The sequence below is a fragment of the Astyanax mexicanus genome, chromosome 6 (assembly GCF_023375975.1).
Source record: "Astyanax mexicanus isolate ESR-SI-001 chromosome 6, AstMex3_surface, whole genome shotgun sequence".
Classification (NCBI taxonomy): Eukaryota; Metazoa; Chordata; class Actinopteri; order Characiformes; family Acestrorhamphidae; genus Astyanax; species Astyanax mexicanus.
The window spans coordinates 39,424,908-39,440,229 of NC_064413.1; the positions used below are offsets into that span (position 1 = coordinate 39,424,908).

The 15,322-nt window shown below is 37.8% G+C and overlaps 1 protein-coding gene across 1 annotated transcript; it reads right to left on the reverse strand.

Annotated features, from left to right (window-relative positions):
* Window positions 1–4,725: 4,725 nt before the first annotated feature.
* Window positions 4,726–11,464, reverse strand: kcnj14 (potassium inwardly rectifying channel subfamily J member 14). Its single transcript, XM_007249783.4, has 3 exons — window positions 10,058–11,464; window positions 7,122–7,439; window positions 4,726–6,344 (listed from the first exon to the last, which is right to left on the reverse strand). The coding sequence occupies exons 1-3, from the start codon at window positions 11,141–11,143 to the stop codon at window positions 6,084–6,086; spliced, it is 1,665 nt and encodes a 554-aa protein (XP_007249845.3). The 5' UTR covers window positions 11,144–11,464; the 3' UTR covers window positions 4,726–6,083.
* Between the last annotated feature and the right edge of the window lie 3,858 nt (window positions 11,465–15,322).

Consider the following 15,322-nt stretch of genomic DNA (forward strand, 5'->3'; position numbering starts at 1 on the left):
CCGAGTTAAGGGCAAGCGCTAGGCTTCACCCAAGCACCGACTCTTCCTCCGCACCGACCAATAAAATCCAGCCTAGGCCCAGAATGTCAAGCTCAAGCCAATCACAGCTCAGATTGACCTTAAAAGCCCGCCCACACCGCAGCACCGCTCGTCCCCGCCCCAGTGCTGGAATTTCGCGGCGTCTGATCCAATAGAATCCGCGAACGCGTGATGGATAGGTGTCTTGGCCAATCAGACGAGACGAAAAAAGTCCGCATGGCCGAATGAGAGGAGAGTAGCAGGTGGCGGTGCGGAGCTGCAGACGCTCTTTGTGGCTCACAGGCAGAAAAACTCTGCGCAGATTCTACACTAATCCGAGTGGCCGCACCTTACGGTCCCAGCACACCACACTTCAAATTTACAGGTTAGCGAGGCTTATTAAGGACGTGAACACGAATAATACAGAAAATATTGCATTGAGATTAGGTTAGAGTCACGTGGTCATAATGTGTTTTTAATAGTTTTATTTTTATTATTTAAGCTTTTTAAAGGAGTTTCCTGTCACTAATTGTCATCACTGCTTACCATCAGAAATTAATTTACACAAACAAATTATATGTAATTCATATTTAACGTCCAACTGTCCAACTGAGTCCATCTTGTTTCCCCTTATACTCAATTTAAAGGATGTTCTTCGATGTATAAACATTAAGACTGGTTGAAATCTTTCTTTTTGTTCTGATAAAAAAAAAAACTAAAAATAGCAGGTAACTATAGTTTACAACATTACGATAGCTATGCAACATACCCAGCCTAGCCAAGCCTAACTTAGCACTGTAACCAAAAATATATATTTGTTGCTGTCCCTCCGTCTCCAATAGACAGGCACATGGTAATAACGTGTTCATAATAGCATGTTTTTTATTAAACCTTTTAAAGCAATTTTCACTCACAGAAGTTCATCATTACCATCAAATTATGCAGTTCTTGAGCAATTCATATGTAACGTCCAACTGTCCAACTGAGTGGTAAAATATAGGTATTATATAGCTATACATATTTTAACTTATTTTTGCTGTACCTCTGTCTTTCTCTTTAGCTAGCTGAAGAGATTGTTGCTGGTTGACTAAGTAAGCTTTTAGTCTAGCACCAGTTTAGTTTTGCTGCCCTTAAGCACTGCAATGGCTCATTTACCACAGGAGTTTAATGTCGGCGCTTGAACGACATTCCAGTTAAATGTATTGTAAAATTCATGGTGCGTCCAAACTGTGTGCTAGTTACTAATACTAACTAGCACTATGTAGTATAGTGTCAAAGTATGTTTTTAAGTGTGGTTGCATTTGACTATTAGCCCAAAATGCAATGCAAAACAGAAAAGGTGAAGGAGATTCATGATGTGTCTCTCACACAATGTTCATAGTGCCTGCTAGAGTAGTTAAACAAGATGTTAAAGATTTCTCATTCTCAGTAAATTTATATCTCACTCATGTTTAGTAAACAAGTTAGCATTAGCATTTCCCCCCAATTTTTCACTTCCACATTAAATTTGGCAGCGTGACCAGCAGTTCCAAAACAAACTGTAGTTTTAGTCAAGCTAACATTAGTGACAAGTTCCATTTTTTCTGTCACTTGATGTTACTCTCATTTCTAGCAAAATTATATCTTATTAGCAAGATTTCTGTTCCACCTTTAATGTGGCTGCAGTTACAGCCTTTTCCAAGGTCTTTTCTGATTCTGAAGTTGTGTGGAAGTGTTTGAGAGTCACAGCTAAGTGTATATTTACATTACATACACTGTTATTGTGTTATTAAGGATAATAATAAAATTAATGTAACTGTCCATTTAATAATTTAATAACTACTATTTAATAATGGTAGGTGGTGTGTTTTATATACAATTACAACATGAGTATAAAGAGAGTTTGGTTTACTAAATAAAATACTGAAAATCTAATTTCCTTTTTCCTTTTTCGTCCAAATAATAATAGATTATTAAAAAATAATCAACAGATGAATTGATTATCAAAATAATCATTCGTTGCACCCCTACTCATGTTGTAATAATAATCATATATCACTCTTCAGCACAAAATTGGTTAGTACATTAACACCTTGTGTACTAATCTGCCAAATTTACACTATTAGGATTAGTGATTAACTAATAAATGTCTAGTATATAATTGGGCAACAGCCTCATATAATTGCACATAATTTAGAAACAAACATTTTCAGAAAACAGTCAACTGAGCATTGTTAGTGATACCAGTTGATGACCATGCATTATACACTATTTCATGCCCAGAGCTAGAAGCTGACCACTACTGTGTGATTAGTTTTATTGCTAATTTCTGTGTGGTGGAGCTATCTTGCAGATTGAACACAGGGTTGTTAAGGCTCTCCTGACTTTTTAAGTGGAAGATTCTAGCTTGTGGGGGGGCTTTAGAATAATTACTTGGAACACAGAAATTGTGACATCCCATTTCAGTTGCATTACAGCATTTCTCCAGTCTGACCTTCTGCCTCACTTTCATATTCTCCCAAAGTTTCTGTTTTGTTATATTGTTTGGAATTGGCCTGTTTTACAGCTTTATTTTGGTTATGTCAAATTTCTTTGCAGTAAAGAGTCAACAGCATGTCACATCCATGTACTGAACCCATTATTTAACTCTCATTATTCAATTGCAGTTATTAAACTTCAAATAATTATAGTTTTCATTTCATGTCCCTATTTGTAATGTTAAGTTGGAATTTAGTTTATTTAATTTAATGCATATTTTACAGGGCCCTACTCTTAATGAGGCTTTGAGCTGACCCCTCCCCATCCATTTATAATAAATGAGTGATCGTTTTAAACTAACTTAAATATGCAGCATTTAAAATTTTATTCTAATGAATATTGAAATTTTAGACTGAACTCCAAGGCTAGGGGGATTTCCAATCTGGATCTCAAGTAAAGTATGCACAGACATGTGACGTGACCTACTGCTGGAACTTAGTAACCTAATCCTTCATGCTTGAAACATCTTCCAGCAACTATGCTATAGTTGAGTGCTCCTCTATACAGTAATTATTTCAGTATCCATATAGAGCAGTTGCTATAATAACGAAAGTGAGTGCAGTGATAACGCTGAAGAACCCTCAATAACACAATTAACAGTAACAATTGGGTCAGTATAAGAAGTGTTTTATTTACTTCATAGGGCTTCTATTTTTTCACGAAGCACTTATTCTTTGCTACACAGTCGTAAGAGCATGTGAATGGTACATGAGAAACATGGAAGTGTGTTTGTGCGATTGAGAAATAAAAACATCAGCTGATAGATGCTGTATTGTTCCGGCAGTAGTGAAGAGAACATAGAGTAGATGATGGAGAGTATAAAGTGAGCATACAGAAAATATCTGATTATCAGTCAGCAGTGATGAACGTCAGGGGGGTTGTGTTTTTAGTTACAGATGAGTGAGGAAACAGGAAAGTAACACAGATGACAACAGGAATATATTAATAGTGCTGTAGCCTTGGAGACGAGTAACCAGTACACACACACGCACATGCTCACATGCGCACACACACACACACACACACACACACACAAATCAATGGAATACCAAAATTAGAAATAATTACATGACCATAAATACAAAGAAGTTCTATGTTCTATGTACCGTAGGAACATCCTGTTATAGAAACACTGGTGTGTCAGCCTAAATTTAACCCTGTGATATCTGACATATTTTTATTCTCACCTAAAACCAGAGCAGTGGCACCAACTGCAATGACCAGACTATTTTTAGAAGCATTTCATCTGAGTCACATTCACGAGGAATGACTTAGATATTTCCTGTCTCTCATTTAGAGCTCCCATCTCACACAATAATAATGTGAACACACATTTCACCCAAATCTGTACCAGATTTAAGCTCCAACATAGTGAGTCAAGTGTTCTGTAGTGTAATATATGTATTTAAACTTATTCTTGTACAGTGCATAGAGTAATACAGTGAACATTTCTGTGAGATCAGCATTATACCTACAATTGGAAAATAATATCATTCCTATACTATATGTATGACATCATTATTAGTTCAAAACAGTATTACACTTGATTTAAAACTCAGCAAGGTGCAAAAAATGCTCATCCAAACCTCTTTAAAAGGTACACTGCAACAAATTAGTGTCTCTTGCCTGAGGCAGAACCTGCTCAACAACATTCTGTTGGGTATAGATGTGTGTGTGTGTTTTTTTAAAGAAAGGATAAAAGAAACAAAGATAAGAGATAATAAAAGAAAGAAAACCTCATAGCAACATGAGCCACAAACATTGCCACACTGTTAATACGTCTGTCACCACAGATACTGACAGCAGTTTCGGTTGCTGCAAGCTCTCACCAGTACAGTCCAAAGGAAAAAAGAAAAGAAAACAAAAAAGAATGAAGTCCCCAAAACAAACAGTAACTGATGGCAGATTTCACAGCTAAACTGTCCCAGTTATTCACTTTTATCCAAACAGGAACATCACTAGAGGCCCTGTGAACTACTAAAGTCAAAGACAAAAAGGTACTTCACATTTTGTGGTGTTCCTGGAGACTGTGTATTATATAAGTATTATATATATATATATATATATACATATATATATATATATATATATATATATATATATATATATATATATATATACATATATATATATATATATATATATATATATATATATATATATATATATGTATATATATATATATATATATATATATATATATATATATATATATATATATATATATATATGCTCTGTATTGAATATATGGAATAGTAATTAAATAAAAAAAACAATGACATATAATCATGACACACAGTACATACAGAAACATCAAGTACAGCAGATTTCCAATGGTGTCTTGCTCTATAACAGCTCTAGCAAGTAGACCAACATCCAGTCGAAGACACAACAGAACCTGCAACAAGTATTCTGGAAACAATACACTTCATCACTGAATGAAGGTTGTTCATTAATCCAGTTACTGATATTCTGTATCAGGTTGTAGCCGATGTCTGTGCAAAACAGACAGACAGAAAAAAACGTAAAAACCAAAGCACAAAAGGTGGTTAAAGAGAGTGTATCATAAGCATTGGCACTCTCCCTCCCATCTTACTGTGAGTGTTTGTTATGTTTGTTTGTAATGGTTTACTGATACTGGGCGTTTTGCCTACACCAATTTAGAACCACATTGACTTGTTGTTACTTGTTGCTGCCACATGGGATCACTGTTGAGTTTCTGTTAGGTACTTGCTAGAGCAGAACCAGGCTGGTGTTCTGCCACAAACAGAACCCAGTGAACAGTTTCCCCTGATTGTGAAAGATTGCCAGGTCCAATCAGCCAAGTGGGTCAGCATTGCAGCCCTCCTCATCTCAAAATAGCCCTGTCAATCCCTCCCTTTCTCTCTCTCTCTCTCTCTCTCTCTCTCTCTCTCTCTCTCTCTCTCTCAAGCACATACACTTTCTGTCCAATCTATGTCTTATTTTCTGGAGGCAAATTTGTTTTTTATATTTGGTCACTTAATTTTCATCTGTTTTTTTGCAGATCCTAACCTGAGCTTTACTTACCCCAACTTTCCTGCTGACCTTTCCCACTACAACCATGCCCTGTTCCGTGGCAGGGTTTAATTTCTGCCTCACGCTAATCCTCAGTACACTTTCATTGACTGATCCTACATGTGGGCTGCACCACGCTGTTCCTGTTAGGCTTCAGTCCTGATCTGATATTCATGCTCATCTCTCTATCCCTGCTTCCTTAAGTCATGCTTAAGGAAAGGACCCTACCCCCACCTTTCCCGTTCTCAGCCATTTTCTCTTTCCTTGTCCTATTCTCCTGATTATGACCCACTGTCATTAATCCCATCCCTATTCTTTTCTTTACTGCCTGCCCAGTCAAAGTTCTCGTTCTTTGTCTCAGGCTTTCTCTCTGTCCTCATTGAACCCCATCATTACCTCTAACTGTCCTCTTTCTTTGCCCTCTGTCTCACTTCACTCTCTTCTCTCTCCCTCTGTCTGACCCTAATTCTCCCCTGTGCCCAATGCCCTTTGCCCCCGGCACTTGGGGGGGCTCAATGTGTGTGTGGGTGCTCATTGCGGGAGCCGCGCCGGGGTGGGGGTGTGGGGAGTGTGGGTGAAGGAGAGGGAGAGGGGGATGGAGAGATTTTGCTGGGGGAGGGAGGAGCAGACGAGGAGAGCTGCAATGCCACTTCGTTCTCGTAGCAGAAAGAGGAACGGGAGCCCAGGATGTATTTTTTCTCCGACAGATCTTTAGCGCTGCTGCACGGCGTGTCTGGAACCTCATAAGTCCTGTTGAAGTACGAGTAGTCCACCTAGAGAAGGACAACAATGATAAACAATGATAAGACATTTTATGAAACTCCCAAAAGAATTTATATTGTTCACACATTGTACCCATGACCAACTCATCATAAACTATTAGTATTTAGTAAATATATCACATTTTTGAGAAGATTTAAAGTGTGGAAGCATCAATGAGCTTTGGGTGCCCACAACAGTGTTCTATCTTGGACCATGTCTGGCACATAATGACCACTGCAAGATGTTTCGACCCAAGCCAACAAATCAACTTAAGAATTGACTGTTCACTTGCTGCTAAAGTATCCCACTCTTTGAAAGTTGCCACTCTAGATAAAAATATTTAAGGTTTTTGCTACAACTGTCAGTGGTGCTAATGTTCTGGTTGATTACTGTATCCAATTCAGAGCTACTTTCATGTAATAAGTGCATTTTATTAATTTGACTGTACTGTATCCATGCAGAAATAAATGTTTATTTCTCTGTATCTGTAATCCAGGTAGAACTACTCTATATTATCTATATTCATCGATATTCAGTCAATAATGCCATTTGAAAAGAACACCAGTTGCCTTTTTACATTTTAGGAGAGTAGTTTAAAGTACATTATAGACTGTAAAATAATCAATACGATTTGCAGTGGAATGTAGTAAAAAAACAACAACAATTTTACTTCCTCTAAAAGAAGGTGATGATGTCACAGATGTTCACTATAGCTGAATGAACATTTACTACCAACTACTACTCATGCTATAACAATGTCTTCTATCTGTTTTTAGGCCCTGTCCTACCTGGTAGCAGTTTTTCTTTTCGAAGAGCACAGGCTCAAAGCGGTGACCCCAAAGTATCTCAGAAGCCAGGTAAGAAGAGCGGCACTGTGTGGTCATGGCCGTGGCTTCAACCATGCCCTCCAGAATGACCACAACCTCCAGCTCCTCATCAGACTCCAGTTTCCGCCGGTCCATCTCAAAGAACGGGCTCTCCTCATCAATCTCGTGCACGATGGTCACCGGAGACACCAGGAAGATTCGGTCAGTCCCTGTGTCGAAGCCTACATTGATGTCCACATGGTCTAAAGGTAGGAACTCCCCCTCTGGGGTCAACCTTGGCTGCAAAAAAGATAAAAAAAAAAACATATTCTAAATATCTTTAGATATATGCTGATGTGTTATCATGGGGTTGAAACATTCATAATCAACATTCTAGCAACATATTTGTTATATATTTGTCTAGGAAAACATTTGTAATTACATTGCTCTTACATAAAAGCATAACTTAACAAATCTACCATGCTACCTATTCAATTTGCATAGAACTGTCAGAGGTTTTATTTTCCTTATTGACCAGATTATATACTGCCTTAGCTATGGAAATATTTGCACTGTCTTGATACCTTAACCTTTGAATGTTTTTTACATTGTTAACGTTCAGATTCATATATGCTGTAATAAGAAAAATAAATATTTAGAGATTTTAAAGATTTTACAGATGTAAAAAAAATAAACTTTCTTGATGATTACACAAAAAACAACATTTAGACATGGGCTCAATTAAACTAGACCCACTTAGGCCTGATTACTGTCAGCTAGGGCTGCACAATATATCAATGGGCAATGAGCAATAGTCACATCATAGGATGTACAATGTTTTGTAAGTTAAGTTTGATTACATGTTTGTACAAAAGGTAAGTTTACATGTTCACAAGTTATACATGAGATTATATCTAACAATATAATTTATTTTACTTCAATCATGACTATACTGACTGTAAAATAAGAAGTCCTATATATATCCTATATATGTCCTATATATGTCCTATATATGTCCTATATAATATAAGAAGTCCTATATATATATATATATATATATATATATATATATATATATATATATATATATATATATATATATATATATAATTATAAGGGTCAGCCCTACTGCCAGCTTTGTTAAATCTAAACAATAATAGAATCTTTAAAATGTCAATAAAGCACTTTGATTTAATTTGATAAAAGTGGATTTTGTTTTGCTAATTAGACGATATAGGTTGTTCTACTGTTAGGTGGTAAACACTGTATTCCACAACATATAAAACAGCAAAACATGGTGGTGGTAGCATGATGCCGGAATGCTTTGTTACTCTAAGGCTGGCTGATTTGTCATAATTACAGACCCATGAATTTTGTCATCTACCAGAAAATTCTGCATTATCAGGTCATCAGTCCGTTATCTGCAGCTCAACCGAAATTGGGATATGCAGCAAGGCAATAAACCCAAAAACAAAATTAGGTAATTTATTCACTCATCTTTAAGTAAATCCTTGTCCACCCCCCATGTCTATATATAATTTGAAAGAGCATTAAATATTTACTGTCCCAAAAAAAGAGGAAATCAGTAATAATTTTTCTTCACACCATAGCAAAATACAATTTATAAATTCATGCCAATTCAACACCAACACACTCCACAACAAAATAATTTTTACAGCATATAATCACCAGCAGACATTGACTCACACACACTTGCATATGCGAAACAAGATTTTAGTCCCAGTTAAACGCAAACATACTGACATAAAGCGATTTAATCAGAAATACAATCCCAGACGCACACACACCACACACACACACAAATAAGATCAGAGAGACAATGGTCTGCAGCAATATAGTCCTGGTAAAATTAATCCCCCACAAATCTTATAAACCCTGAGAGAGCCAGAACAAAACAAGCTCTCATTTACCACACCATCCGCCCAGATGTCAACTCCTCTCTCTCTCCCTCTCTCTCTCCGACTCTCTGTCTGTCTCTCATACACACACTCACTCAGTCTCCGTTTCCTTTATCTCTCTCAAATATGCTCCACATCGTAGGTTCTTACAATCACTGTAAAAAAAGTCTGTAAAGATGCTTAAAATCTGTATTGCACATTCTATCATTAACGACCCATCACATGCTCCTTATGCTGCTTATGAACTCATGCCTCGTGCCACTGGTTCTGCTGTCCAAGATGTCAGACTGTCCAACAGAGAGTGACCTTTGTGTCTGAAGCCATCAGACTACTGAATGAGCTTTTACATGAATAGCTTGGACATTAGGATTATTTTTAGAGACTACAAGTTAGAAGTGTGCCATATTGTCATACACAGTGTTTTTACTTTTTGCTGAAAGCAGTCTATTATTTTAAGTTATTTTTTGTATAATTGTTTGTATTTGCAGTTTATATTTAAATCATTTTTTCTGCTTTTTTTAAATAATAGCAAACGGTGATTTAAACATTTTGGCGATTTATACTATACAAAACACTTGACAGGGATTGGACCTAGTCATAGACTATATTTCACTTTCTTTCCCTCCTTTTAGTTATTTGAAATATTTTTGCATATTATATTATTAGTACTCTAAAATATCACAATATAATTTTACGGCCATTTCGCAGGAGACCCAGATTTGAGTAAAAAGTAATGGTGCTCTAGCAAAAGATGACTTGAGTAGAACTTAATGATCATCAAACCCGGTGACAGTGTATCTCTGTATTTCGCCCACCCCAACTATATGTAGTTTTCATATTTCTCTGTTTTTATTTGTTAATCTATTGATTCTTTAGATGCGTGCCCAGTGTTAATAGTCTCTCACAGACAAATAAATAAAGTGGACTCAATTTAATTTTATTAAATCTAGTGCCTCCATTACTCTTACTTATCCCAGTCTTTCCCTCACTCTGTCTTACCTTCAGTAGCTGTGCTCGGACATGGGCCTCCACCAGGTGGCTCTTGCGCATGTTTCCCACACGCCACATCATGCAGAGCTTCCCGTCCCTCATCGCCACCACGGCCACATCCGAGAACACCAGTGTCTCGTTGCGCTTTTTGGGCTTGGCTATCTTGGCCATGACCGCCCCGATGATGAAAGCGTCGATGATGCAGCCCACAATGCACTGCAAGACGACAGCCAGCACCGCCAGGGGGCAGGCCTCCGTCACACTGCGGAAACCGTAGCCTATAGAGGTTTGAGTCTCCAGAGAGAATAGGAAAGCAGCCATGAAGCTGTTTACCTGCTGAAAGCAGTGTTCCTCAGGATTTACTACTGGTGCACTAGAATGCTCCACTTTAGAGTCCAGTGAGGTTGACTGAGAAGAAGAAGAAGAAGAGGAAGAAGTGGCTGTGGAGGAGGAGGATGATGATGGCCGCACTGTTAGGTCCCCATGTGCAGCAGCGATGAGCCAGAAGGTGAAACCAAAAAGCAACCAGGAGAGCAGGAAGGAGAGGGTGAAGACCACCAGCATCCAGCGCCAGCGGATGTCCACACATGTGGTGAAGAGGTCAGTGAGGTAGCGCTGGCCCCTGTCGCTCATGTTGACGAAGGTGACGTTGCAGCGGCCGTCCTTGCCCACAAAGCGCCCACGGGGCCGGCGGCGGCGGTGGCCTGGGAGACACAGGGAGGGCGAAGGGGAAGGAGATGGGGAACAACTCCCCTGGGCTCGCTGCCACCCCCCTTCCCGCCTGCCAGCACCCCCGAGTGCCGGGCCACGGCCTCCTTTCCCTCCTCCTCCCCTCCTTCCACTGATTGCTTCATCACATTCATCATCATCTTCATCATCATCCTCCTCCTCATCACCCTCACCACTCCTCCCTGGTGCTCCTCCTCCATTGCCGTGGTGCAAGTTGAGCAGTTTGCCATTACAAGTTGGAGATGGGGGACCCCCACCACAGGCTCCTGTGACATCATCACTCTGAGCTAGCCTCATGACCTCCTCTTCGTCAAGGGGCGTATCCACCACTGCGCTGAAGCGCCGCTTGACCCGAGCAGCTCCCATAACTGGAGACTTCAGGGTGAATGAGTGTCTATGCAGACGAAAGAATAGAGCTGGTAGCTACATATAAACACAAGTACACACATACACATGTACACATACTTGAAGTCATGAATCCCCTTTTTTGAGGGTTAATCCAGTTTTAAAAAGCTGTAAGATGGAAAAACTTTGGTGAGTAGGTTCATACAATGTTTCTTTACTTTTCAAAATCTCTTTCCAAAGTCTTGTTTATTGACTAGGAGATTCAAATCCTGGGAGACCAAAAGCGCCTGTGGCCCAAACACTATAAAAGTCATCCCAAACAAACCAGAGCTTCCAAAGATGGGCATCTCCACTGGATACAAGTCCATAGACTTTAGTACCACAGATGACACTTCCAGCAGCAATGTTGAAAGAATATGCAGCAATGTTTCTTGGTCAGCTCATGTAGAAAACAAACATGTGAAATATACAAGCGGTGCACATATATACATATGGATACAATCACAAAAATTTAGAGATACAAACAGACAAGGTTTGGCTTAGGCAAGAAACAAACTAAAGGCAGGCATGGGCAGTTACACTGAGGTATACCGAGAATTCATCAAGAGGGGTGGAAATAAAGCAAACTAAAAGAATGGTGAAACCCAGTAAAGAATCCTTGCAGGAAACACAGGGGAGTATGACAGTATATACAGTATGACAAAGGAAAAGAAAAAAAATGTTTGAGGCATGCATTTAACAAACAGCCATCCAACTAAATCAGCCAACAAATAAAAAAACAGCATGCCTATACAGACCGATTTGTCCCCACACAGATTCTTTAGCTTCCTTCGGGAGATGAAAGATATTTAAAACAAAAGAGAAAGAAGATTTATAGAGAATTACTGAAGTATTATGTAGTTTTCTGTATACACATATATATAAAGCCTGCAGTGACGTAGATATAACTTTCATTACTCACTAGATTTGCGTTTGTTCAACAGGTGTAGAGTCTGCACAGATCACAATGTACTCCAATTACCCCTCACCATGATGTAGCAAACAAAAATCACCAAATCACAGAGGATGCTCTGTCACAGTTCCATGTCCATGCTGGATTTGATCTGCTGTCCTCTTTCATTTAGCTTCAGCAAAGCTCTGTCCCAGTTCTCCAAAAGACACTGTCATTTTGTGTAACAGCACATGTCTCTTGAACAGCTTCAAACATTCACCTGAACTGAATTCCAGTGGAGACTAGTGAAGAAAAATGGCTGCTTTCGTTTGAGAGAAGTACAGGTTATGAGAAAATTGTCCTCATTAAAAGGAAGACTGTGTGGGAAGGAAACTTAATATATCAAGAGGCCCAGAACCGAAAGTCTGTTTTTTTTTGAGAATAGAGAAAAAGAAGCCAATGTGTTGTGCAGAATAAATCTGTAAAACAAAATAAGAACAACTTATAATACAAATGGATTTAAAACCTCCAGGTGATTGATGAGACTTTTCCAATGGTTACCACAGCACAGCCTTCAGTCTCTCAGGTCTTCAGACCCAGGAAATACATTCATATTTTATATTTTTAGTGTCTAGTCAGTCAACTCAGTTGGAAAGCTTAAAAGAACATACACCTTTTTACAACATCTGTGAAAAGGAGGCCAAAAACTAAAAAAGGGGCAAGCTGAGAGAAAAACGGAACATGCAGGAAGTAATCAATATCCCCGCAGACAGGAACAAGCAACAACTGGAAGAAGAGACGTGCATGATTTAGGAGTGGATACAAATAAAGCTTGATTCAAGTTACTTTCAAACCCATGATCTTGGCATATATGTAGTATAATTTAAGGGGGTGCTGCTCATGGGAAAACATTTTAAATACCTGAAATAGACCATATGAAGGCACAGCAGAAGAGGAAATGAAAACGTTTGCAGTCTGTATTCAAAAAGGCTCGATTTGAAAACTGATACAAATCAAAGATTTAAAAAAACAGAGCAATAAATGAAAGTGTGGAAAAAGATCTTTCCTGAACTGAGAGGTAACATAGGGGTTCATCTTCAGATCCCTGGTCGTCTTATGTTGCCACTCACAGCGAACTATATCCAAAAGCAGTTCAAAAAGATACAAATTCTGTCATGCACTTCCAGCTTTATTTCCTGTTTGGGTCTACAGTCATCTCTCTTTCAACAGTCTTGGTTCATTCCGCTCGGTCCTGGAAAAAAAAGAGAAAAACATTACTTCAAAATGAGATAAAAAAAAGTATTCTACAATATGAATTTTGGAATATGAAACTTTTTAGAACAGATGATGAGACAGAATACTTGATCTTTTTTCCTGCTGCGCTTCTCATTTTGAACGTAGCACGTTTATAACCATGCAAGGCATACTTTTTCCGATGTAACAATAGAAAAGACACACTGATACGTTCTAACATATAAGAAGTGTAAACTAATTGTTCACAATTGGTGGTACACATTTACAATTACTCCTTAAACTTTGTCCTAACAATCAGCAGCCACAGCCAGGAAACAATTTTCTCTGCTTGTAAGAAGGAGCTCTTAACAGGAGATCAAGTTGAGGTCTAAAGACTTGTAGTATTGTTAGAAAAGCAAATTAAACCCCTTGTAACTGCAAAACACCTTTAAGAATATTTATCTGACATTTGAGTGAATGTGCACTGTTCTTCTGTGCACAAATACAACCTTCATAGTAAAGTCTTTAGAAGAAAACCTTCTGAAAACATTAAAACGTTCACAGGCAATTCTAAACAAACCTGAAACATGCTGTCTACACTGAAGATGATGAAATAAAAATGTACTGGCCAAAATTAGCATATGTACATTTAAAGAATGTAGGTGCAAAAAAAACTTTGCTTTGAGCCCCTTTCCTTTTTTTATTATGAAACTGATGGATAGAAAAAAGTAAGCTTGGTTTTCATGGTAACACACTTTGACCAGACTTTAGCATGAAACTGAAATGACCCAGAGAGAGGCTATTGCAAGTATATTAGTAGTTGTTGTAAGCTGATTTTATAATTATCAGAGAATTTGTTTTGACATTTGTTATGTTCTGTTAATAAAGAAAACAGTTTGGATGGATGGAAAGGTGCAGCACAGACTGTTATGAAAGTGGATGATTAGAATAATCCTAAAAGGGGATCTTAAAAGGGAAGTCTGTTGTGAGAATACACTAATCTTGTCTAAATTCACTGGTTGCGTGCTTCTCCTAAGCCTCTAAAGAGCAGGTTGTACAAATTTGTTGGGGAAATTGAGCCTGATCAAGCCCAGCCTACTCTCAGCAGATTACGGTGAGGATTCAACATTAGCTGTTAAAGAGCCTGGACTCCCGAAACCACATTCAGGACCAACAGAAGATTTTCTAAAGGCAAAATAAGTCCGTCAGCATAATCTCAACAAATCAATAAATTATAACACGTACTGCACATGAATGCTTAATACACTCTAGATACAGTAGACAGAGGAGTGCCACAGTGGCCAGAGACCAGAATAGTTTGCTGGAGAGTTGAACAGGAGAGTTGAATCAAGTGAGCAGAAAAAAAATAATGAGCAGATGTCAATTTAACTGCTTTTATATTGGAATATTGATAATAATCTATTGTAATATTATAATATATTATAATGTATAATTGATATGCATTTAATGACAAGTATTAGTATATTTTTTGTTGTTATGAATTAGAATTAATACATTATATTTAATTATTTTTCTATCTTCATTCTTTCATTCATTCTTACTAATTTCTAGAAATCTGAATGATTGGTTTTGTTTAATTATTTTACTTGCCATTTGGAAGCATATGTTTAATTATATATTGGATACTTTTATTTAAAAGTCATTTTACTAAATTATTTGTGAGATCAATAATTTACTAATTTATAAAACAGTATAAACACAATTAAATAGCCAAATGTACTACTCTTCAAACTGGAACCTCACCATACATTTATATTTTCCAGGATGCATATAATAAAATTTTATTTCTATAATAAATAATAATAATAATAAGTCAAAATGAAGATCAGAGGATACCAGGTTAAAGAATCTGAGCCTAATTTGACTAGCACAGGCTTTTATCAACCTGCAAAGACATAGTTTGACCCCTACACACTTTGTGTACACATCACCCAGGGCTTTATTTGTCTGTATGTAGATGTTCTGCCTATTCCTGTCTGCCAGAATCCCATTGTCGGGCCAAACCCATTGATCTG